The 25,008-nt window shown below is 40.1% G+C and overlaps 2 protein-coding genes across 5 annotated transcripts; one reads left to right on the top strand and one right to left on the bottom strand.

The window, feature by feature from the left end:
• Positions 1-417: 417 nt before the first annotated feature.
• LOC127355748 (histone acetyltransferase KAT7) lies at positions 418-20,197 on the top strand. 4 transcript variants are annotated; one of them, XM_051386881.1, is made up of 15 exons: positions 418-618; positions 2,298-2,442; positions 4,116-4,334; positions 6,567-6,851; positions 6,966-7,048; positions 7,395-7,481; positions 9,311-9,409; positions 9,518-9,628; positions 10,321-10,512; positions 12,008-12,097; positions 12,634-12,774; positions 13,048-13,141; positions 13,349-13,495; positions 15,749-15,855; positions 15,992-20,197. In XM_051386881.1, exons 1-15 carry the CDS (start codon positions 604-606, stop codon positions 16,088-16,090), a joined length of 1,914 nt encoding a protein of 637 aa, XP_051242841.1. In that variant the 5' UTR covers positions 418-603; the 3' UTR covers positions 16,091-20,197. The 4 variants fall into 4 exon arrangements, with proteins under 4 accessions (XP_051242841.1, XP_051242842.1, XP_051242838.1 ...); XM_051386882.1 differs by lacking the exon at positions 418-618 and adding an exon at positions 2,065-2,160 and having other exon boundaries at positions 9,518-9,607; XM_051386878.1 differs by lacking the exon at positions 418-618 and adding an exon at positions 2,066-2,160.
• A 1,296-nt stretch (positions 20,198-21,493) lies between these two features.
• Positions 21,494-23,983, bottom strand: tac4 (tachykinin precursor 4). The gene is made up of 5 exons (XM_051387069.1): positions 23,732-23,983; positions 22,452-22,548; positions 22,223-22,255; positions 22,025-22,078; positions 21,494-21,862 (listed from the first exon to the last, which is right to left on the bottom strand). The coding sequence occupies exons 1-5, from the start codon at positions 23,858-23,860 to the stop codon at positions 21,828-21,830; spliced, it is 348 nt and encodes a 115-aa protein (XP_051243029.1). The 5' UTR covers positions 23,861-23,983; the 3' UTR covers positions 21,494-21,827.
• Positions 23,984-25,008: the final 1,025 nt, after the last annotated feature.

The following is a 25,008-nucleotide window of genomic DNA, read 5'->3' as shown; positions in this document are numbered from 1 at the left end:
GCTTACTTCCGGAGTTGTGTCTGGTTTCTTGGGTTCGTTTAGACTGGATTTATGCAAACAACGCAGTGTTTACTGGTTTTGGAAGCTACAGAAAGCAATTTTAGACCAATATTTATTAAAAACAATAATTAAAAAAAACCCTTATTGGGTACACTTATTGGCGTTTAGCTGGTGGTTCCGGTCTGAGTTACGTAATACCTCATGAGTTTGAATAAACATAGACAATATATTATTTTTTGTTAACTACCCTATTGTAACTGTTCATTCATTCTTTAAAAATATAAAGTTTAGATCATTCACTTCACAGAGTTTACTCTGTTCCGCTCGTTCGCACTGAAATACGACTGTAGCTATCAGAAGGAGAGGGCAAACCACAGCCGTATGTTCCACACGGAGGCATTTGGTCAACGGACCCCAAAAACCTAACGAGCTTGCGCTGTACTTACAAGGAAGTGCAGAGAACTGGTGCGCGTTTTTCCAGCTAAGTTGGCCCATATCAAAAGCTGATTATTATCGGATCTTATCATTGATACGAGCTGAGGTCGACTGTTCTCACAGCACGGTGTGATAATCTGCCAGAGGCGACGCGGCCCCGGTTCGAAGATGCCCCGCAGGAAGGTAAGGCAGCCGTTAGCTGCAGCCGTTAGAGCAGACTGCAGATCGGACACACAGCAACCTGACGTCGTAGCTAATGTTAGCCAGCGTACAGGTACAGATCACCGCGGATAAACCTCTCTGCCAGCTGAAATGCGACTACGAGCTGCCGTTCATAAGTTGTGGATGTGTGCTGAATGTTAATGTTGCTAGAAGCACTCCACTGTTTGTGTTGTGCTAAGGGCTACGCTAGCTAATGTTTATTGCTGAGTGGCGAGATTGTGCTGTTATGTATCAAGTGTCGCTTTCTCGGGGTTATAGCTAGTAAGAACTATTGAGATCTGAACTGAGGTCAGATTTGTACACGCTGGTGGGGAGCGTGTATAGGTGCTGAGCTCCGTTATGGTCGATAAACACAGCTAACAGTTAGAACTGGAGGAAAGGAACAGGCTGTTCTTTGAGTGCGAGGACGGAACGAAGCGTCTGCACCAAAACAACGCTGTGATTGGACCGAATCGAGACAAGGGTGGCGCTCATTGGTCCGGCTCCGTCAAACCCCGCCCCCTCCCTAATGTAATTGGTCGTATGTAAATGAAGTGCTCAGCCTCTTGTTGTGATCTTGTCAAATACACTTGGATGAAATGTGCGCTTGTGGGCCATGCTGATATTTCTGTTTACTTGTTTATTGTTTGTTACTGTATTTTAGTTATTTTTTTATTTCTATTAAAAGCAAAGTAGTCTAATTGGGATGTTAACATTATTTTGAACATATACCACACACAGTAAATGCACATTAAAGCACTTTACTATGTACACTGACATATGGTATTGTATTGATTCATTTTGTTTTCTATTTAATATATTTATTTTGTATCTATATTAACAATTATTATGCAATTGTAACACCTAAATTAATTTATTTTATGTTATTCCTTGGATGTCCCTTTGTAAGTTATTGTGACATATGGAGAAATTTGCTAAATAAAATAAATAAAATGAAATGTGCATATTATTCTTTCACCATATCAATTAATGTGGTAGAAAATGTAGGTAGGACTTTAATATCACACTTTGGCTGTTATTACAGAGGATGAAAGGGGAACCATATATTTGTTCAATGCAAATGGTATGTTGGCTTTACTTGAGTGCCCGTACCCCACCCCCACCCAGCCGGGTTCTGGTCCCCCTCAAACCGCTCAGCATCACCCCTTTCACTCCGTGCAGCAGGCAGCTACAGGGCAGCCTGCAGTTTGGACCCACTGTGCAGCAGTTAAGGGCCATTTCATTCACTCCATTTGTCTAGCTGAGCTGTTAGGCGGTCTTGGCGACAGTCTCCTAAACAATTAGCCGACTGAACTGACTATAAACTGGAAATACAGGCAGGAAGGTGCCCTCCCCCGCGGGCGTTGAGGCCAACTGGGGTTGGTACAATAGGTGCAGTTGGCGTTGTCAGGGCCGGGCCCGTGGTGATGGCGTTCAGGCTGGTTTCGAGTATTTATTAAGTCCACCGTGACGACGCGGTGATGCGCCTCCCCGAGTATGGGCTCTTTGTTGAATTATCCGCTGGTAAAAAAACAACAACAACACACAAATATTTACCTAATTGAGTCTGACAGACTTTCTCTGACTGGTCTGAGGCGGTTTCGGTCACTGTCCGGACTTGAACTCACTCGCTCGCTGATAACTGTGGTTGTGGTTTCCAGAGGACCGCTGGCAGCAGCTCGGACGGGACGGAGGACTCGGATTTTTCCGCCGACCTCGAGCACGCCGAAGCTCCCGAGAGTGCGCGCAGGCGCAGCAGCACGCGCCTGACTCGCGCTTCACTACGCCTCAGCCAGAGCTCACAAGGTACGTAAATCAATTATTGTTATTGATTATAAGTATGATTATTGTTATCACTCCATAAGTTGCAGATTTAATTGGATGTATAACAACAAACAAGCCAGCACTTTTAGTTTTAACCACGTGTTTACTGGCTTTGTGAACTGTGAACTAACTAAAAGTTAGAAGTACAGTGTTCTTGACATTTTTCCTAGTTGGTATAATTAAACCTATTTATTATATTCTGCTCCTCTTCAACATCTTTGGTTACATGCTTCTTTTAATCATACTTATTTTATCATACAAACAAAAAATATTATCAAGCCAGACATTTCTGCACACCCTATGATTTGATTTCTATGTGTCATCTGAATGAGGAAGGACCACAGAGAGACTTCCAACCCCCCTCACTCCAACAGTTCAGCAGTAGCTATTATACACTGGCAGCCTGAATGGGTTCAGACAGCCTGACCTCCCCCCACCACAGACACATAAACTCTCCTCCCACCCCCTGTGTGACCTCTTTCTGCTGTGGCTGCCAGAGGGGATTTACAGCAGAGAAAGAAAGGCTGACACTGTTTCCTCTGCTTTTTGTCACGGAGAGAAGTTGGCTACATTGTCGTAGTCCTCACACAGGCTTAGAAACAGCACAGACGCTAGTTTTCTCCACAAAGAAGTGGATTCAGAGGTTGACTCTTCTTTTCTGTGGTAGGTTTCAGTCTCTTCATAACCACTGAGGCCACTCGCAACAAGTAACTCTTATCACCTTCTTACTATTTTTGCTTGGGGGTTGTCCAGTTAAAGACTGCTCAGGTTTAAGAAATCAGTCTAGAATTAGATTTTTAATGCATTTGTCGAGTAGATTTAGCAGTTTTCTGATAAATTAATTTCATTCCATGTACACAATCAAGTATTGCTGCATCTGACAATTATTGTCATTATTTAATCTGACGTCACCAAATTGCTAATCATCCGAAACCTTAAAGACGAATCAGCATCAAATTCTCACAATTTAAAAGCTGGAACTACGAAATGTTTGTATTGTTTGCTTGAAAAATTAAATGAATGCTCAATTGGTGATCAAAGTAGTTGCGAATGGATTTGTTCCAACTCTGCACTGAAGTCAGCTAGACTATAACTCCTGTAAAAATAACTTTTGGTCATTTTTGCTGTTTCACTATATCCTGACAGTAGAACACGAGACAGATAATCTGTGAAACAATCAGGTTCCTCTGGCTCCTCCTAGAGCTCCTAATGGTATTTGCAAGAATCCACTGAGCCTGAATGAAAACAACCAATCAGAGCCATTTTTTTAGTCTCATTCCCAGGGTCCCAAAGTGTCTGTGTTTGACACCCTAGGAATGAGACTCAACAATCAACTATCCTTGTCTGTCTTGTGTTCTACTGTCAGGATTTAGTTAAAGTCTCTGCAAATATGACAAAAAAGATTTTTTATAAAAGTTACCTCCAGCAGCTTTAAGTTGAAGTATTAGCAGTAAAATGTGTCCAAATAAAGTCATTATGTAGTATGTTTATTTAAGTGTATTCATCTTTAATCAGTATGTTAATGTTTTAGGTAGTCCAAATAAGGTCAGATAAATTTGGATTTTACTGCATTTTATTACATTGTATTTTTTGTATGTAAAACCATATTTGAAATCATTCAGTAATCTCTTCTCTTCTTTTCTCTTCTCTTCTAGATAACTGCAGCTCAGTACGGACCAGTTCTCCTGCACCCGTGGGTCCTGACGAAGGCCTGGATTCAGCAGCAGAGACGGCAGCAGCAACAGCAGTGGCAGCGTCCGTCTTCTCATCTGGGCGCAGGGTCACACGCAGCCAGCAGGGGGCGACAAACACTGCAGCCAAAAAATACCCACTGCGTCAGAGCAGGTCGTCCGGCTCAGACACTGAGGCTAATGGTGAGAGCGAGTGTTCCCCTGCATGTCTTAGAACATTACATTAGGACTGCTTTCAACTTTTTCTTACTGAGAGGACGGAAAGGACGAAAGGGAGAGTAAGAGTGATGAGCACAGTTGAAAAGGAAGTTGGAAGGGCAGAGAAAAGAAGGAATGATGTGAAGATGAGGTGGACAGGAAGGGTAGGAGGAGGAAGGGCGTCCATCTGCATGTTTCATTCATTTATTGTAGTGCTGTTTAGCTAATGCCATAAGCCCCGTCTGTGATCACAGTGTGTTCCTGATTATAAAGAAGACTAATATGTCTGAGTACATATCCGTGACTTGTGTTTTGTCACTGGGATGAATGAATTACCTTACAGAAACCAGGATCTGTTGTCCAACTAAAGACACTGTAGGAGGTGGTGATCTGTATCCATTAAAGCACATAGATCTGTGCTTAGATTGTTTGCTTATTCAATTTTATAATTTATTACCTTAACATTGAATCATACTGTGAAACAATATTAAGAGTGATGCAGTGATACACAGTTAATTTAATTCAACATGTTCAACATTTGCACAATACAAGATTCTAACAAATTAAAACCTAAGGAAAGAATCAAACATAAGGAACAGATGTGCATGTAAAGTCAAACAGCCAAGAGTAGCAGTGTTTATCTACAATCTTTCTTGGTGGTCCCAGCAATATTTGTTCTGAAAGTATACTAATGCTACTTTAGTATACTTTCATCACATGACATGGTTAGAAAAATAATTTCCATATCTTAATATGTTTGATGTCAACTATTCTAATTATCTATTAACTCCCTGTCCTCTTTTATTTGTTTGAATCTGTGGGATGTTTCTAGTTTTTCTCTGACTAGCTCTGTATCAAGAGTTTTATTAAGAGGGATTTGTCTGACTAATTGTTATTTGGTGTGCTTTAAACTGTGCGTTCTTGGCACATGGAGAGCTATTTTCTCTCCTCCCCTGCTCTCTGCTGGACTTTTGCAGTGTGTAAACATCGTCTCCACTTCTCACAGCAGTAGCTTGTGTGTGGTTTTCCAGTTTTATCCCCTCATTGTAGACATCAGGTACTGTACTGTCTGTGCCACGTGTGCCTGTAGGCGTACAGTGTATGGACTGGTTATTGTTTTCTCATGAAGTGGCTGTGTTTTTGGGCTTGTGAACACGTACTTTGTGGGCATAGACTAAAAGTCTACCGTGTTGCACAAGTGAGGGATGAACATTGCCTATACCTATACTAAACTAACATTTACGCCTATTCATTTTGGAAAAGCAATGGTCAAAGGGGAAGCTAAATCCACTGAGTCAGAGCTTTGCTGCAGTCCAGCCAAGAAGAAAAAAATCAGCCTCAGGAAATGCCATATTATCATTATTCCTATAGTCAAGTGGAATCAGTTTTCACCTCTGTGTGCCTTTGTTGACTTGTCTACCTGCAGGGTTTCTGAAAGTTAGTTAGGCTTGATGTTTTGGGGTGTGACGAAGCATTGGTGGAGGTTTGCCTGAGGTTTCCCGACTGGAAAAATAGGAAAGGAAATGTGTTGCAAGAAGTCCTCCCATTCACCATCCAACCTCTCTGAGCTCAAACACTGGTCTTCTGCTGCAGTATCATCAGTCTTTACTATTGGATTTCTCTGCTGGCAGCCACTGCTGGAGGGTGTTAACGGCATCTGTATGTGGTCACGTTGGCCTACATGTAAAACATGTGGCATGACATGGCTACGTAGGGGTAGATACAGCTTTTTAATTACATGTTTTTCTGTCAGTGGTGTTACTGTTGCTGTGCTGCTGTTGTCCAGCCCACAGTAGTTGTATTTAGTCTGCCACTTGTTACGCTGCATAAATATGAAGGACAAAAAATAACAGTATAAAGTATAAGTAAAATAAAATATTTTAAAATATCATACAATATTAAAATAAATTTAAAAAATGCAGAAATAAATCATTATGTTTGTATTTATTTCTACATTCATGCTTGTATTTATAAATGTATTTATACATTCATGAAAATGACTATTTCTATATTTCTACATTTATGTATTTATTTATGCTTAGGTCATTTTCTGTCCTGGAAAAATAGTTCCACTCCCCATTACTGAATAATGCCTTTAAAGTTAGATTGTTAGGGTGCATGTTAATGTTTTTCCTTTTCAAAAGGCATGGGATTGCAAGTTTTTACCCAGCATTCTTGTAATTATTCCCCCCATTCCCTTTGTCCCGATTGGCTCAGCAGACCTGAAGCAGGGGGCAGACCGGGACGAGACCCCTCCTCGCACCCCAACAGGAAACGCCCCATCCTCTGAGTCAGACATCGAGGTGTCCAGCCCTAGCAACGACCTTGTGTCCTCTAGCAACGATATTGTAGTTTCACAAGAGGAGGACGAGAGATTGGCCAAAGAGCTGTCGCTCAAAGAGGCCGCCGCCCACGACCTCTCCCATCGGCCCAAACGACGGCGCTTCCACGAGAGCTACAATTTCAACATGAAGTGTCCCACACCTGGGTGCAACTCACTGGGTGAGGGCACAAACACTGTGTTTTTCATTGGATCAGATGTCCTGCTCCTATGTACCAACCTGAGCTCTGTTTCCACCCCTCTCTACCTCCTCCTTTCTCCCCTTTTTCTACCAGGTCATCTAACAGGGAGGCATGAGAGACATTTCTCCATATCGGGATGTCCTCTCTACCACAATCTCTCTGCCGATGAATGCAAGGTACACACACATACACACATGCAAACAACAATATCAACAGGCACTGCAGGTCAAGAGTGTGGAACCATGACGCCAAATGCCATTTTAAAACATCTGACCATTTTATGTATTGTTACATATACACTGGAGTAAAATATGTTACATGTTTGCATTTTTTTAGCTTTTTATAATATTACTCATTAATCAAACCGAGTGTCCAGTGGATGGAACTGATGGAGACCAACAGACTGTAATTGAAGTTGTCAAGCTGTGAAGCCTCCAGGAACAATGGGGTTTTTCTTGTGATTTTTCTGCTGCGGGGGTGGTTGTAAGTTGTTGGTGGTAGACAGTGTTGATGTTTTGTTAGGGCAAGGCATCGACGCGCGACAAACAGGCTGAGGAAAGGACGCTGTCGCACCGCCAGGACGAGAACAGACACTCCACAAGAAACCAGGTAACATACTTGCATAGAGATATGAACATGGGCATCAAACAAGCATAACACACGTTGACACATGCTCACACCTAGAACAGACAGATATACACATATACTGTCTTTCTGTAAGGGTACAGAATATCTGGAAAACGTATTCTCTTTATCATCTGGGTGAAGGTGAAGGCTGTGACCCGACTCGATTTCACCTGTCCAATTCACTTCATAAGAATCTGAGGGTGTGTTTTTTTGTGTGTGGGTGTGTAGGTGTGTATTGAAGGGAATTCCCACACACTGCAGCATTACTCTTAAAGCACTGACACCTCAGGTCAGAGATCACACTGATTCCTGAGTGTAGCACGACCAGAGTCTAAGTGATGAAGGGCTGCTGTAGGTTGAATCACAGTGTGTGTAAAAGGATTCCTGCTCACAGTGCTCATTGATGAACAGAGAAAAGACAGTAAATGAGCCAGAGTTACGCTAAAAGGCATCCATTGTCCCTGGCCAGATGTTAAAAAGTCTCCCTGAAACTGAATAAAATGACATCTTATAAAATGTATATACACAAGACAATAAATATGCATAAAATAGCACATTGCACATCCACCGAAAAGTAATGCCACAGTATAACACATGGTTGTTAGCTGCAAGCCATACCTAATAAGTCCGGAGAAAGAAAAACATGAAAGGGCATGAATAACAGAGGACTGATTAGTATTATCTCTGCAATATTAACATATTTATCACATTTTCCCCAGCTCTGGGTGTTAGACTTATTAAAAATGGGACAGCTCTGCAAAGGTGGAGTATATTCATGTAAATTTTGTTAGCTTGTGGACACAAGCTTGTTAGACAACATGAAATGTGGGATTCATAGCATTCATATATAACATAGCTGTTATATATATATATATATAACATAGCTGGAGATCATTGAGATTCCTACAAATCTATGATTATCTGCCTCTAAAATCTAAAACCAACTTATTTTTTGACATGAGATAGAAAGGAGGGATTTGAATAGATTTAGACACTGATATGGACATATTATAACTGGTACAGGAGTGGTACATGGCCTTTTTAGAAGCACATACTCTACAGATTTTGTATCAGTGAACTTAAAGGTCCAGTGTGTAACATTTAGCAGAATCCATTGTCAGAAATGGAATATATATTCATAGGTACGTTTTCATTAGTGTATAATCACCTGAATATAAGAATCATTGTGTTTTTGTTACCTTAGAATGAGCAGTTTTTATTAACAGACATCATGGGTCACCTTCCATGGAGGCTGCCATGTTGAACCATGTTTCCACAGTAGCCCAAAACAGACAAAACCAAACACTGGATCTAGATAGGGGTGAAGCAAGTGAGTTGCAATCTGCAACTACCCTGCTAGACATCACTTAATCCTACACACTGGACCTTTAAATGCTCATTGCATTAGTAGTTTGGAAGCAGGTTGCTGTCTGTGCAACCATGTGTATAAATCACTGCATCATCACCATATGGCTGGATCTCCTCAGTCAGAAGGCAAATCATTTATATACAGACTACATAATTGGTCCGAGTATAGGTGTGGGATGCCGGTACAGATGTGAAAGTGATTGATTATGAACCTTCACATTTGTGTTGCTGTTTAAATTTTACCAAGCAGTGATACACTATCAATACTAGTAAGATAGAGGTTAATATTACTCAGAAACACATTATCTATATTATATACATAACACATATTATTCACATCTTTACCATTAGAGATATACATTTAAGATAGTGATCTCTTTTTTGATCTACTATTATCAATTCATAAAAGGTAAAGGTGTCAAAAAATCTCTTTGTGGTCTTAGGCCCCTACAGATCGTCAGCTGCGCTACAAGGAGAAGGTGACGGAGTTGAGGAGGAAGAGGAACTCCAGCCTCAATAAGGATCAGAAGGAAAAACACATGGTAAGTGGGTGAGAATGCATGTTTTTACAACCTTCCTCCTGCATATACTTCTCGTATCATATTTTCAAAGCCTTTTCTGCTTTTCCTCTTTCCCACCTCTACTGCCAGGACCACCGTCAGAGCCACGGAGCAAGCAGGGAGCCGCTGCTGGAGAACATCACCAGCGACTACGACCTCGAGCTGTTCAGGAAAGCGCAGGCACGTGCCTCGGACGACCTTGTAAGAGAGAAAACTCATCATCACCTCCCTCCCTTACTCTTCTCTCCTTCCCTTTCTTTTTTGTACCCCCCTCTTTTCTGCGTTATTCCTCTTCTTCTCTGTTTCAGTCAGCAATCCCTCCTCTGCAGCCACAGGAGGAGTCTGAGATATTTTTGGTAGTTTGGACAATCACTTCCTGTTATTCTGTGCTCTGTTACTTTGTGATGCATTCAGATGAGAAGGTATTGCTGTTTTCAATCAGGTTCACTTTAAAAAAAATCACATTGATGGTTTTATATGCGCAGGCAAAAAAAAAAAAACAGTGAACAGTGAAAATTTGTTTACACACTGTCTTAAATGATATTAAATTCACTTGCCCCCAATCCAAGGCCTTAAATTATGTTTACATTATTTCAGTCTTAAATTCAGTTTAAAATCAGTGATGTTGAAAATGCGGTGCTACCAAAAGTGCAAAATATTTCTTCTTCATCTAAATTTTCTAATGTATTTTTTTGTTTTTCATGGCTGGTTCCCTCCACTGAGGTTTTTCTAAGTGTGATATTTGGTTCAACTGATCCTCTTCCCTGAATAACTAAGATCTCTCCTCTTTCTCCCCTCTCCCCTCTGCCTGCTCGTTCGCCCTCTCTTCTTGTCCTCTTTGTGCCTTTTCACCTATCCCCATCTCCCTTCCCCTCCCATCCTGGCCTGTACAGGAGAAGCTTCGTCTGGCTGGCCAGGTATCGGAGGGCAGCAACATGATAAAGACCATTGTGTTCGGTCGCTACGAGCTTGACACCTGGTACCACTCTCCGTATCCAGAGGAATACGCCCGCCTGGGGAGGCTCTACATGTGCGAGTTCTGCCTTAAGTATATGAAGAGCCAGACCATTCTGCGCAGGCACATGGTAAGGCAGCTTTTTCTATTTGGAGGGGTATCTACAGTTCCCTAAAAAAATTGAGAATGACTGTGTTACATGTACTGCTCTGCTTTTCTAATTAACTTTCCACTAGATGTCGCACTAGAGCACCAGCATCTAAGACAAAAACAATGTGTACTACAGCTGACCGACTCCATTGACAAAACCAGTAATTTTACTGAAGAGATTATTCTGAAACACACTTCAAACTGAATTGAAACAAAATAAAACTCACCTAAACCGGCTTTTGTTAGTCTTTCCAACAATCACCAACGCTGGTTTGCACAAAATAATTAGGGTTCCCATACATCCTGAAAAACCTGTAAAATCTGGAAATTAAAGACTAGTTTTCCAGTCATGGAAACACCTGGAATTCGATTAAAATGGCTAAATGGCAAATGGACAGTCCAATCAGGTTCATTTTTATATGGGTCTTAAAACCTTACTTTCAATTCCTCCTTCTTCCTTTATACAGAATGAGGCTAATAAAAAAACTTCTAGAGCTGTGTTCAAAACAGAAACAGTTTTGGAGACTTTTACCTAAATTCAATTCCAGTTGGCATTAAAAAATTAAAAAAGTAAAATTTGGTGTCGTGATGGATCATGTGATGGATTTACTTTCATTTCTCCTGTAGACTTAGTATTTATAACAGAAACAGGGCTGTATTATGGAAACAAATACCATCTACACCAACCACACTGTAAAAAAAAAAACAGTTGAGAAAACTAAAACTAAAACATTTCAAACCAATTCTTCCAGGTGTGGTTAGGCAGAGGTACTTATCTACCTAAAATGTGTCTGATCGATATCCAAAAAGACTGAAGCCGCCATTCATTGATGTTGACGTATTAAAGTGAAAATGGACTGTGGCACAAAATGAGTCAGGGCTATTGCCTTAGTTCAACTGTAACCTCACTATCTTAATGCCTCAGGCCATTCATAATTGTATTCCTAGACCATGCAGACTCTATTTAGATAGACTATATAACTTTGCCCTTCTGATGCAGTTCACACTCTTTCTGTACTGGAGTGAGAGGAACAGGAAGGGGAACTGTACTAGGTGCTCCACTGAGGGACTGAATGCTTGGAGCTGGGATTTCAAATGCATATATGGCCACAACACTGTTATCTGTGGAAATGTTTGCAATTAAACATACTGAAAACATGCATGGTTTTACACATAAAGGTCTGTCAGAGATGAGGGCAATTATCAGGCACAGAGGATCCCGTGTTTTTTGAGCTTGGCTCATACTTGGGATTAAAAGTCAGAATATCTCTGCCTCTTTTGCTTTGACCATTCTTTTAAATCTGTCTCTTGTGAATCCCTAATTTTATTTACTGTGCTAACCTTTTAAGCCTGGTCACTTTAGCCTTTAAGATTTAACCTTAGGAGTTTAGTCTAGAATGACTGATACAAAGTGAAATGTTTCTAACTTGTATATAAACTAACCTCTGCTGCTTTGTCTTGTCACTTACATAAAGGCCAAGTGTGTGTGGAAGCACCCTCCAGGTGACGAGATCTACAGGAAGGGGAACATCTCTGTCTTTGAGGTGGATGGGAAGAAGAACAAGGTAAAAGCGCCGCCGACTCCCCCTGACCTTCCCCAAGAAGGTCCAGGCATAATTTTTTGTATTCTTATCCTTTAGGTTCTCTAGTATTCAAGTGTGTAGGATTTAGTGGCAAATAGCAGTGTAGTTAAATATTAATAAAACCAGCAACAAGCAGCTTAGAGCTTAAGACAGTGTGACATTGTAACTGTAGTAGGAAGGGTAATAATTCAACTATTCAACTACTAATTCAAATTCTCCACCCTGACGGTGCGCGATTGCCCATAAGGATTACATTGTAGCCTGTTCACAGCTACCGGCTGCAGCTCTCTCACTCAATACTAAACCAAATTTAAAACTTGTTGCTAAGTCACTAGTCTAGTCACTAGTCACACATAGGAAAATAGTGTCCAGGTTATTACCAAAGTTACCCTTCAAGGAAAACTGATGATACCTTGAAGTAAATTTTTTCTGATTGACTGTGAATATAAAAAGATTAGCCAGCTGTGTTTCCTGTAAGCTCTGATAAATTACAATGCCTTTGGTGCTTTTCCTCACAGATTTACTGTCAGAACTTGTGTCTCCTGGCGAAACTCTTCCTGGACCACAAGACTCTGTATTACGACGTTGAACCATTCCTCTTCTACGTCATGACTGAAGCTGACAACACAGGGTGCCATCTAGTCGGATACTTCTCCAAGGTAACCTGGTAGACAACAACTGGATTACTACAAAACTGCCCAGTGTTTTGGAGTATTTGGCTAACTTTTTAGAAGTTAGTGAATATAAAATAACTTCACAAATTGTTAGTCTTCAAAGAACTGAAATATACCATGTATTTTCTAACTACTGTATGTGTACACATTGGATCATCAGCTCAAAATATCAGTATCTTCAAATTCACTAATATCAGTGCTGATAAAAACACACAACAGTCAAACCATCATGTTTACTGATTTTTTGTCTTCCTGCAGGAGAAGAACTCTTTCCTGAACTACAACGTATCCTGCATCCTCACCATGCCACAGTACATGAGGCAGGGCTACGGCAAGATGCTCATAGACTTCAGTGAGTATAAACACCCGATGTGTGTATCCCTCGTGCATCTTTTATGTTCTTTAGTCACATACTTTTTTTTTTTTTTTACAGATTTAGGAGGGTGTCTGAAGCACTTATTATATTTCTGTATCCTTATTTCTGTTCTCTCCGTGGAAGAAAGAAATGCAAAAGAGAGAGTGCAGCCAACAAAAAACTCTGTCTGATCTGTCCTTTCAGGTTACCTGTTGTCCAAGGTGGAGGAGAAGGTGGGTTCACCTGAACGTCCCCTGTCTGACCTGGGCCTTATCAGCTACCGGAGCTACTGGAAGGAGGTGCTGCTGCGCTACCTGAACAACTTTCAGGGCAAGGAGATCTCCATCAAAGGTCAGAACTGGACTGCATTCTCCAGAAGGCTGGAAAGAGGTGTGGTGGGCAGTGGTGCATCCAGATCTCAGAGTAATTGTTGGCCAAGTAATTAATTCGAGGGAAAACCCCATAAATTAAAGAGTTAGCTGTTAACTAAATTATATGACTGTACTGTGATGAAACATATCAGTGCTGGTGTTCATATTGACTTTCTTTTATGAAAAAAAGCATTTTCCGTTGGAAGTTTGGGACTACTTTACTTCATGACATTTATACAAAAAGAGTGTTAATGCCCTTTAATCAGAGGAGGAAAGCCCAAAAGAGGCCAATAATGTGTGTGTGTGTGTGTGTGTGTGTGTGTGTGTGTGTGTGTGTGTGTGTGTGTGTGTGTGTGTGTGTGTTGTGTGTGTGTGTGTGTGTTAATATTTGCATGCATGCATTCATGTGTGTCTGCCTCAGTGAATTCAATTATATTATTCATTTTATTTGTATAGCGCCAATTCATAACGAAGTTATCTCGGACACTTTTCAAATAGGCAGGTCTAGACCGAACCTTTAACATTAATTACAGAGACCAGCACTGAATGAATCCGAGAGAACTGAGGCCACTCCAGGTCAGTGTTTCAGGTGATGAATGAAGGTGGAGGCACACGAGACATAAACTGGGTCATCCTAAACACATTCAGAGGGCCGAGGGAACATCCTGCTTAGTCAGTTTTGCTTTCCTGGTTGTATCCATTCCAGTGGAAAGCCCCTGCGACTGTGATGAAAACAAAAACAAGACTGAGACTCCACAGCCAGACTAGCAGCTCTGCAAGGCACAGCGGGGGGTCTGAGTGCAAAGCTACCCGTCAGTATGCCATCTTGTTCACACTAAAAGTGGTGATGTTAAGCAAGTCTTCACACATACCGGACAGCCTCTCTGAGCCATTAACTTAGCTAGAGCACAGCCACTAGCTTAGCTAAAACACAGGTACCACACAGGAACCTTTACAAACAGCCACGAATGTGCTTCTAATGACTTTAACACTGCTATTATAAATTGCTCACTGCTGCTGTTGTCACACGTTTTATTGTGCGTCATCTGTCACTCAACTGAATCATGCGAAAGCAATGGAAGGAATGTGTACTGCTGGTCTGGTGTGAGTGCACCCACTTGTAAAAATATTGCATTGTTAGAATTGAATTCACATTTTCTCAAGCTGAATGGAGTTAAATCCTTATTTTTCTGGTTCCCTGCCTCTCACTGAGAATTCATGCAGTTCTTATAAAATATGGACTGGCGGGAGTTTTAGCATTTAAAGTCTTAAATGATAATTGACCCCCTGTGACAGCACTAATTATACAGTATGCAGTGTAGGTATTCTCATTATTTAGTTGATCATCATTTCAGTTGACAACTACAACTGACTAAGACACAATATTGCACTTGGTTTTAGTTACTGTTACAAATAACTCAGACTCTCTGCGATTCAACAATCTCTTTGTCACAATAAATAAAGAGGTAGCGAGAGCCTCCAGTAATAGACGGGTCAGGCAGCAACCATGACAGTGTGACAAACTGAGAATAGTTCAGTCATAACACTCTGTTCCCTCCTGTCCACGTCTCTTTTTGTCCTCCTTTTCTTTTGAGTTTCTATTGTATTTTATTTTGTTCAGATTTTTGCATGTTATTTTGAATTTAGGAAGATGTTTTCAGCTCGCACAGTAATATAAATAACCCTTCTAAATCATTCGAGTCTGCATGCAAAATGCGTTCTCAGTGTACTCTGCTATTCTCTGCCATGCCTGTAGATATTAGCAAACATTGTACTAAGTGGGATTTGTCATCACAAGCCTTTTGATTAGTCCTAACTCTGCCAATGTGTTTGCACATTTCATAAAGAATGACTGCGGTCATGCTTTATCTAACTTTTCATGATGTTGAGTGGTTTTTCCGTTGCATAGAAACAGCATAATCTGGTTTAGCACAAATAAATTGAAGTCTTAAAGGACAACGCAGCAGCTCAGCACTTCATGTTTACTGACCTCAGAGAATAAGCTAAGCTAACCTGCTGCTGACTGTAGCCTTATACTTACTGGATAGATATGAGAGTGGCAAAAAAAAGTGTCCAACTTATTTCTTCTGTCCCTGTCATTGTGAGCATGTTAGAATGCTGACGTTTGCATGCAGCTCACAGAGACGCTATCAGGACTGTCTGATTAAGAAGACTCTCTTAATCAGACAGTCCCATCCCTCTGACCTCCTCCATGTCCCTCTTGTGTTCACAGAGATCAGTCAGGAGACGGCAGTGAACCCAGTGGATATTGTCAGCACGCTGCAATCCCTCCAGATGCTCAAATACTGGAAGGGAAAGCACCTGGTTTTAAAGAGACAGGTAAGATACAAAACAATGAAATTCAGAATACTCACGCTGTTGATTCCGTTTGGTAGAAAATCAAACCATTTTAGCTTTCTTATATAGCACTGAATTGGTGTAGCCAATCCAACTAATGTGCATTTTCTTTCTATAGGACCTCATTGATGACTGGAAGGCCAAGGAGACCAAACGTGGTAATGGCAAGACCATCGACCCCACAGCCTTAAAATGGACACCGCCTAAAGGGACATAGAGGAGCCTTCTTTCACACTCCAAAAAAACGTACACAGACAGATCATCCTCCTCTGCACACTGGCATGCTCACAGACCCTGAGCCTAAACCCTCTCTCCACACACACACACACACACACACACACACACACACACACACACACACACACACACACACTCAGTCAGTCACTTACAGAGTCAGTTGTCACTCTGGGTTTAGCAGTCACTGTCACGGTTCAGAAAATCAAAAATTTTTTGGGACATAACACAAAATAGAAGAACGTTAGGTAAATGCTCCTAATACAGGAATGAAGTGTATTCAGTGTTTAAAATCTGACTATGTGGAGTCAGTATGTAAGCTCTGGCTCTGCAGAATGTGTCAGAGTTGCCATCAACGGCCTGGGGGGGGGGGCTTCATTTAAAATAAACACTTAAAATTAAACAGTGGTTTGTCCCTTCTGGGCTACTGTAGAAACATGGCAGACTCCATTAAAGGTGATTCACATATTCTGGTGATTACACACTAATGAAAACATACCTATGAATATTTTATATAGTTCTGCCAATATAGCCTCCTAAATGTTACACACAGGACCTTTTAAAATGATTGGTTCATTTAAAAATACATGCACTACTTCCCTTAGATGAAAAGCTGAAGTGTATGGAGGCCCAAAGTGTTTAATATTGACTGAATAAATATGAAATTATAATAATCACATGACTAAATGGTGTAAAACATACAAATTAAGTTTTAATAATTTCCTCAATTGTTGGTTCATTTATCAATTTATTCATGTGATTGTTATTTTTTTCTTCCTCTTAATACTTTATTTTTATTTCTTCAATATTGAGCCCTTTGGGGTTCCATAGAAGTGAAGCTGTAGTTTCCGGCTCCAACTAAGATTCGTGTCCAACATTAACATATGACTACACTGCAAAACAATGAGCTATGTAGCAGCCAGTGATGTCAGTCTACGCATATTTGATCACCGCTGTTATCCCCTCAACCTCATTTGTTTTCTGAAAAGTGAAAGTAATTGTGCGTGGTTAGTGCGCCTCCTCCCAGACACTTGATTAGCACGGAGCACCAGGCACACCCGCTAATCCAATCTGCAACAGCCGGTATTGACCCTGCGCCGCACTTCATTCTGTTCCCGAGACGGCCGAAACAACGCAGGTTGGCAGTGCATTGACTCATGCAACATGTTTTGGCAGACAAAGACCAGCTGGCTGTGATTAAGGCCTGGGCCCAAAATGCATAAAGTTCCTAGAAATAGGAGCCCTGACCTCGATTTACCACTCAGGTCACGTGACTAAATAGAGATTGTAAGATTGCAAGATTTGCAAAAAAAATTAGTGAAAACATGAGTAAAATATGACCTAGTATTAACGCCTGCAGACATCCGTTAGTTTGCAAGTTTTTACAATTTTGACATTTGAAATGTTTGACAGACCAGTGCACATACATTTTTCTGATGCTGACAGTGGCTGTTGGAACCCAGAGCAAGTCAGTCTCTCAGCGTCTCTACAAACACACACATTGTTCCAGTATTTAAGCAGTCAGACGGTTAGTGAGGAAGCTATAGCTGCCATTGGCCATGTTTGGACCGTGTTATGTCACCAGGATGGGACCTACCCGTTACCACCTGTCTTCCCTTCTTCTTTCAGCCTTTTATCTCAGTGACGGCTGTGTTGTCTTACGATGTCTGCAGTTATATTCTGAACAGCGGAGGCACACAGGGAAGTGTTGGAGCTCACAAACATGTTTTTTTGGTGTCCTTTTCTGTGATTTTGTTAAAGTTCTCGATGATATTTTATACTTTTTCTACCTCTAAGGTTTACCACTGTATAAAAGCTAGAATGGCACATTTTAAGCTTCTTTTATTTTCTTTTTTATTCGGTGTGTTAACATGTGAAACTTTGTAGCTGTGTTCAGCCAGTGTTTTTTTTTTTTTTTTTTTTACTAGATTTAAAAAAAAAAAGCTATTTATATTCTTAAAAAATATGTTAACTGCGTAGAGCGTAAAAAAGACAAAGTCTGGTAGAGCAGTGTCTACTCTATAGGACCGGCTTCCTTGTGAATATAAATATTTATCTCCAAATTTTATGTAGATTTGAATGTGTGTAGAAGCTCCTGAAAGGTACAGGAGGGAGAATCCAGGGCATCCCCCCACCAACAAAGACAATGACAGAAGTCATTTACATTTCAAAGATTTATCTCCTGTAATCAAAAGTGACACGATTGAATCAAAACATGTCACTTTTACACATTGTCACTATTTGTTACTACCATACTTGCTGCTGCAAGCGGTGAGGAAAATACAAGCACAACCTTTTTGTGTAAGACCACTAAACACGGTCGGCAGCATTTTTGTATTATTTTTTGTTCTTTACAGCCCAGTGTGTTTGAAGTTTTATTTTATTGACAATCTCCATATTTATTATTCGGATCAACATGTTTTTTTTGTAACCAGCTTTTAAGATTTGTTAAAGAAAGTGTTTTGGGAAATACACATATTTGTCTTGCAGAGAGTTTATTGATTAGAAGATTGATACCACCCTCGTGTCTGTATGCTACATATAAAGCTAGAGTCTGCAGCCTATGAGCTTAGCTTAGCACAAAGACTGGAATCAGTCAAGCCCCCCAGGAAGAGCGCCGGGCTTTGAAGCCAATTTGACATAGTGGCCAAACTGTGTAATTACAGCAATGACATCTGTCACATCATGCACACTGGCCCAAAATTATAATTAGCTTACATTGTGAAAGAAGCAGCTGTAAAATGGTGGATACATTTTTTTTAGCATCACCCCCCATGAAATCCAGTAGCTACATATATATATATATATATATATATATACACCACACAGTGAGTGTGGTATCAATCTTCTTGTCTATCTCTTGGCAAGAACGCAGTAATCTCCAAAATATTGAACTGTTCCTTTAAACATGTGTATAAGCTTAGACAGCAGTTGGCTGTGCAATCGGATGTTTGTGGCCAACAGTGTCCGATTGAATCAACTACTTCTTTATGTTTTATAGCTTTTGTGTCATATGTGGAGGAATATTGTTCCTTCACAGCCTAGAGTCACATTTGCTTTTCTCCTTTCATAGCATAACAAATATCGCCTTTAAATTCTGCAAGGTTGAAGATGCTTTTCTTCATGTTGTTTTCTTGTTTCTATAGCGATGTCTTCTTCCTGCCGTCTGTGGATTTATTTATCTGTGTTTTACATGTTTATATTTTCTATAATCCTGTGGTTGGTTTTCTTTCGGCTTTCATTTGGGCCTTACATGAAGGGGTTCAGGTGTCACGCTGCCTGGCAGACTTAAAATAAATAAAGGCCACTCATTTCAAAGGACTACATTTATCCTTTTAGCACCTGCTCTCAATAAACCTCTGAAACGTGCTACTGACCGAAATTACATGACGGTCGTGAGTTTGGACAGTGCTTTTTTTTTTTTGCCAATTCTTAAGTGCATTTACTGGAAAGTGCAATTACTTTTTGAAAGATTTTCAAAGGAAAAATCCATCCTAAAACACAACTCTTGATGATGATGTTCCATATGTGGCCAATTTAGGTGGAGGTCCCTCAGAATGAAAGAGGATGTGTGTCTTTTTAGGGCTGCTATTTTGTACCCGTAAAGGAAAAAAGAAAGTTTTCTATTCTCACAGTAGCAGGAAAGTGACTTTTCATGACTTAAATTGCAGCACTTAAACAGAGACCCCTAGAATGTGTTAATCATCACAAAGAGATCACATTTAATGTGTTTAAAGTGTCTGATAGTGTTTTCTTTAAATTAGCATTTTTTTGTAGAAAACGTGTGTCTTGACATTACAGTCCTTTTTCGTCTTGCAGTTTGTCTCTGTGCCAGTGGCAGCTATAGGTGGGCAGCTTCAGAGCACCATGCTAATGTGTCACAGTTACTTAGAGAAACCAGAGGCATCTCATCACCTTCCATAGGCCACCAGTGAGCTGTTGTACTACTGCGACCTGCTTCCTATTTAAACTACGCACTCAAAGCTGAGACAGACAAAAGTAGCGTGGCATTGATATGTAGCTCAGTTGCGCTTTTGTACTTGCTTCTCTCCTTTCCTTCCTCTTCAATAAATGCAAATGGTGAAACACATTGTGGGCTTTGTCTGATGTGTTGTTTGTTTGCTAGCTGTTTCCCCTGGCAACAGCATGACCGTCCCGAGTGGGTAAAGGATTGTTTGGGCCTGGTCAGTTATTATTAATAAGGAATGTATGGACAAATGGCTAACGAGGGAGGTGTTCTGCCTACCCCTCCTTTTCCTTCATGATCTGTCCTCCATGACCAGACGTCATGGTGGGATGTAACTGGATGACATGATGTGGCTCTCCAGATGTGAGCAGCCGTACCCCCCAAAGTGGACTTAAATGTGGTAACCACATGAAACTTAATTAACTAAAGCTGCAGTAGGTAACTTTTACAAGATAACATATTAATATGTTATATTTGCTGAAACTTTCACTATATCCTGTACTACATGAGACATAATCAGAAAAAATCAGGTTATCTCAGCCTGGGCTTGGAGACAGCAAACAAAGTCTGCATTGAAAGAAAACGGACAAGGAGGTTGACGTGGGTGTTTTATGAGGCAGGGGCTAATGCATGATGATGTTGGGTTGCATTATGGGAAAAGTAGTGTTTTACCCATACCAAGGACCTGAAACTTTTATGAAAATAACTTTTTGTCCTATTTGCAAAAATGCAACTTTATCCTGACAGTAGCAAGAATCCACTGGCCCTCAATGAAAACAACCAATCATAGCAAAGAAAGATATAAAGACGCTTTGGGTTGGAGACTTGAAGATAGTTGATTGTTTAGTCTCATTCCCAGGGTCCTAAAACATCTGTATTTGACAACCTGGAAATGAGACTCAATGATCATCTATCTTTCTGGCCTCTGATTGTTTCCTTTCGTTCAGGTTCGTGGATTTTAAATAAATCCCATTAGGAGCTCTAGGAGGAGCCAGAGGAACCTGATTGTTTCACAGATTATCTGTCTCATGTACTACTGTCAGGATATAATGAAAGTTTCAGTGAATATGACAAAAAGTTTTTATAAAAAGTGATTTTTTATTATTTTTAAAAACTATCCTTTTCCTAATGTAACACTACCCTAGCAAAAGTAAGAAACAGTGCAGGCAGAACACTTTTTTCCTCTTCAAATTTGACTTTAGAAATATGTATTTATTCAGAGCAAAAGCAAGTGCAAGTGACACCTATGTGAACAAAATATGGTTTTATTCATTAATCTGCCACATTAGAGCATAATTTCTCCCCAGTAAACAGTAAATTATTTGTCATGCTGGTCCATCCTCATGATACTGAATAATCCACTCACTGACTTTCCTTTACAGTAGCAACACAGAATAAAGACACACTTAGCTAATGTCATCAGCTTGAATGGATTTAATTGAAATGTGCAAACTCTCTTTAAAGACATAAGGGTTACAGGTACATTATAGTTTTGAATGTGACTAAATATTATCGATAACAATATAGATTATAGTTCAAAGGTGACGGATAGGCGATGATGATGATGATGATGATGATGGTGATATGCAGCATCTTAAATTAATCTGAGTTAATTGCAACAGGTGTGTAGACCATCTGTCCTGGTCAGACCGTGTGACACTCTACGTCCCGTTGATCAACAACATAGGACTGAACATGACACCGCAGTTCAATCTGAGCTTTGATTATGGTTGTTAAGGTGATTTTTTCATCTTTAGTAAGAGTCAGATTTCCATTCCTCCTCCATATCTGGAAAATAGAAGGGAAAGAGCTAAATGTTAGACTGAGGAGTTGACACAAAGAACAGACTCAAGAAGAATCAGTTTCCTGCACAAAAAATCAAAAAAGATTCCAGATTATCATTACACCATTTGCTGTAAATTTAAAATTCCATTAAGAAGTTTGCATTACCTCCACCTAAACTCCTTTTGCCCATGAGTCCAACAAACATCTCCCCTTTATTTCCTAACGAAGAGAGATGGAAAGACAGAAAAAAAAAAAACATCTTTATAAGGGTCAAAAGAAACCACATAATCTTAAAACTAGTAATAATCTTATAAGAACGGCAAGACAACCCTTATGGCTTTCTTATGGTGTACTTATACTCACTTTTCCTGCCCAGTCTCACAGGTTGAGACGCACCTGAAATTAAGGAGGGATAGAGATGTTGTAGTGAAAATAAAAAAAGCATGACAGGGAAACCAGTTTCAGCAGGAATATTATACAGATAGTACTGGAGATTGAAAAGACAACACAAAGCACAATGCAGAAACTACAAAAATACTATAAATCAGCTATAAAATCCTCACAGAGTACCATTATTTATCTATTTGTTTACCCAAGCTTCTTCCCATCAGGCCGTGGAACTGCTGTGATTTAGACCGCTTGATGAGGTCTGCCAGCTGGATGGTTATTCCTCTCTCTAGCGGATAGCCCTGCACACACACACACACACACACACACACACACACACACACACACACACACACACAATAAAGGCAGTTCTGAGTCATTGCAGGTTTGGTACAGGAATGTATCATTTGTTCTCTGCTGTCTGACTGGGAGAACAGGTGCTGTCCATGGTGCTGAAAGAATAGAAGAAGTAGAATAGTATATACAGTGGCATAATTTACCCTGAAGAAATGCCACCCGAGCTGAAAAAATACAAAAATAACTTGTTAAAAAACAGAAATTAACACATATAATTTAATGATCTATTCTGGCCACAATTTAGACTAAGTGATAGGCTTAAGTTCAGAGAAAAAAATATATTTATTTGGATGTTCAATGCTTGAATGTGCCACAATGATTTTTTTGAGTTCAAATGTACTAACTAAAATAAAAAAGTAAAATGAGATAACACAGTAAGGAACAGATGTGCATTCAATACTGATTTATTGATGAAGTATGAAGCCCAGTGCAACAATTTACACTGCTTTTGTCATTTTTTTATTAGACTGCCCTTCACTTGGAAAGCATCACAATCAATTCAACAATAGTGAGTTGTTTTCTAAACTGATACCCATGCAGGAAATAGCATTCACAAAGTTTGAGGGTTTTTCTTTGGAAGAACCTCCACCAGACTACACCCTTGACTGTATGTATACTCTGCATTTCAGCTGAAGTCCTTTTCCACTTCTGTTTTATTTACTTTTTAAAAAGCTAAAAGGGGAAAATACACTTTTACAGATTAAAGTCCTTGTTGCTTTTATACACGTTATTACTGCCTGCTGGATGATCTGGTAATGTAACAGTGTATTTGATGCCACTGGCGGTGGTCGTTCTCCGTGGTGCTGAAATGTGAGTGCCTAAAACCAACAGATCCTTGGAAGAAAGAACAGAAGGGAGGTTCCTTTGTCTTTTTGGAGATTTAAGCCACATCTCACATAATTATTCAGTTAAATACTGGCTTCATCTGACAGTAGAAAAAGAATGAGAGGAGCTAAAAAGCAAAAAGAAATTACTATAATCCTGCTATTAACTTCTACATGCGTGCTTAAAGAATATGTTTTTGTTATTATAAAACAGGCTTTTTCATTCAAAGGCACGGGAAGTGTATTTTTCTTCTCGCTGTTATTCCTCTACAGACCAATAAAAATGAATGACTTTGTTTTTTACCTGCCAGTTGTCCACCGTCCACACCTCTCCGTCTTCGTCTTCCCCGGAGAGCGGAGTCCCCAGCGCGCCGAAAACCTGCACGAACACGACCACCAACAGCACGGCTGCAAACTTCAGAGCCTCCATCATCGCCTTAGGGTGCCAAAATGAAAAGTGGCTGGAGATGGTCAAGAAAAACCTCCCCTATTCTGACGCATACAGCAGCCAAATAGCTTCAAACTACAAAACGTTTTGTGTGTTGAGTTCGGCACTTTGCGCGCTGATTCCTGAGTGAAGGTCTCCGTTTGCTCTTATAAAGTCCCTCTGCTTGCTCCTCCCCACTTCCTCCAGCCTCATATTAAACTCTATGTATCCTGCAGGCCATTTGTTTCCCTTGTCTGACTCAGACGTGATGTGCGTAGACAGTGAATAAACTTATCTAAAGCCAACTGACCTCTGCCCAGACTGTGAAGGATGGAGGTGATGATGTGTTTGTTTCTGTTACTCACCTGTGCTCTTTCTTTTGTCCTCACTGATTCATTGATAATTAAGCAGCTAAATGCGGTCTGAATTACGTCTTTGACCCGACAAAATTCTGCACTAGTCCGGTCGACGGAAGCAGTTTTGGGCACGTCCGAATATCTGCTTTAAATAAATCATTTAAATTAATTTGATACTATAGTAAAGGAGTTCGGTCTAGACCTGCTCTATTTGAAATGTGTCCTGAGATAACTTCTCTTATGAATTGGCGCTATACAAATAAAACTGAATTGAACTGAGTTTAATTAAACTAGACCTTTGAACTACCCCAAAAAAATCAGGCCTGACCTGATCTGAGCCCAAACCGCGGAAGCAGTTATGGGCCCTACACGAACCCGCATTTCTGCTCAGAATAAATAAATAATAAAATTGCTTATTTCAGACTAAAGAAAACTACATTGTCCATAGGGCAAAATTCTTACCAATAACAAAGTAACTTATTCATTACATCTGTATGCATTATTATAAATTACGTATGTAGATATTTTAGGATATTTTAGATATGTAGATAGTTTTGGGCCTGAACTTGGCTTGATCCTGGCAGGTGGTGTAAGGTAAAGTTGAATTCGGGCAGAGAATCAAACCTGAACCTGAATTTCTTCCTAAAATAAATAAATAAATAAACACTTAAAACAGTTTATTTCAGACTAAAGTAAACTAGAGCTTTGAGCGGGACAAATTTACTCATTAATTACAACAATATTAATACAATTATGAGATATATATATGTCATAAGTTTAAATATATATAATAAATCT

Source organism: Dicentrarchus labrax, unplaced genomic scaffold, assembly GCF_905237075.1.
Source record: "Dicentrarchus labrax unplaced genomic scaffold, dlabrax2021, whole genome shotgun sequence".
Lineage (NCBI taxonomy): Eukaryota > Metazoa > Chordata > Actinopteri > Moronidae > Dicentrarchus > Dicentrarchus labrax.
The sequence above is the reverse complement of the archived record's forward strand: the minus strand, read 5'-3'. Positions and strand labels throughout refer to the sequence as shown.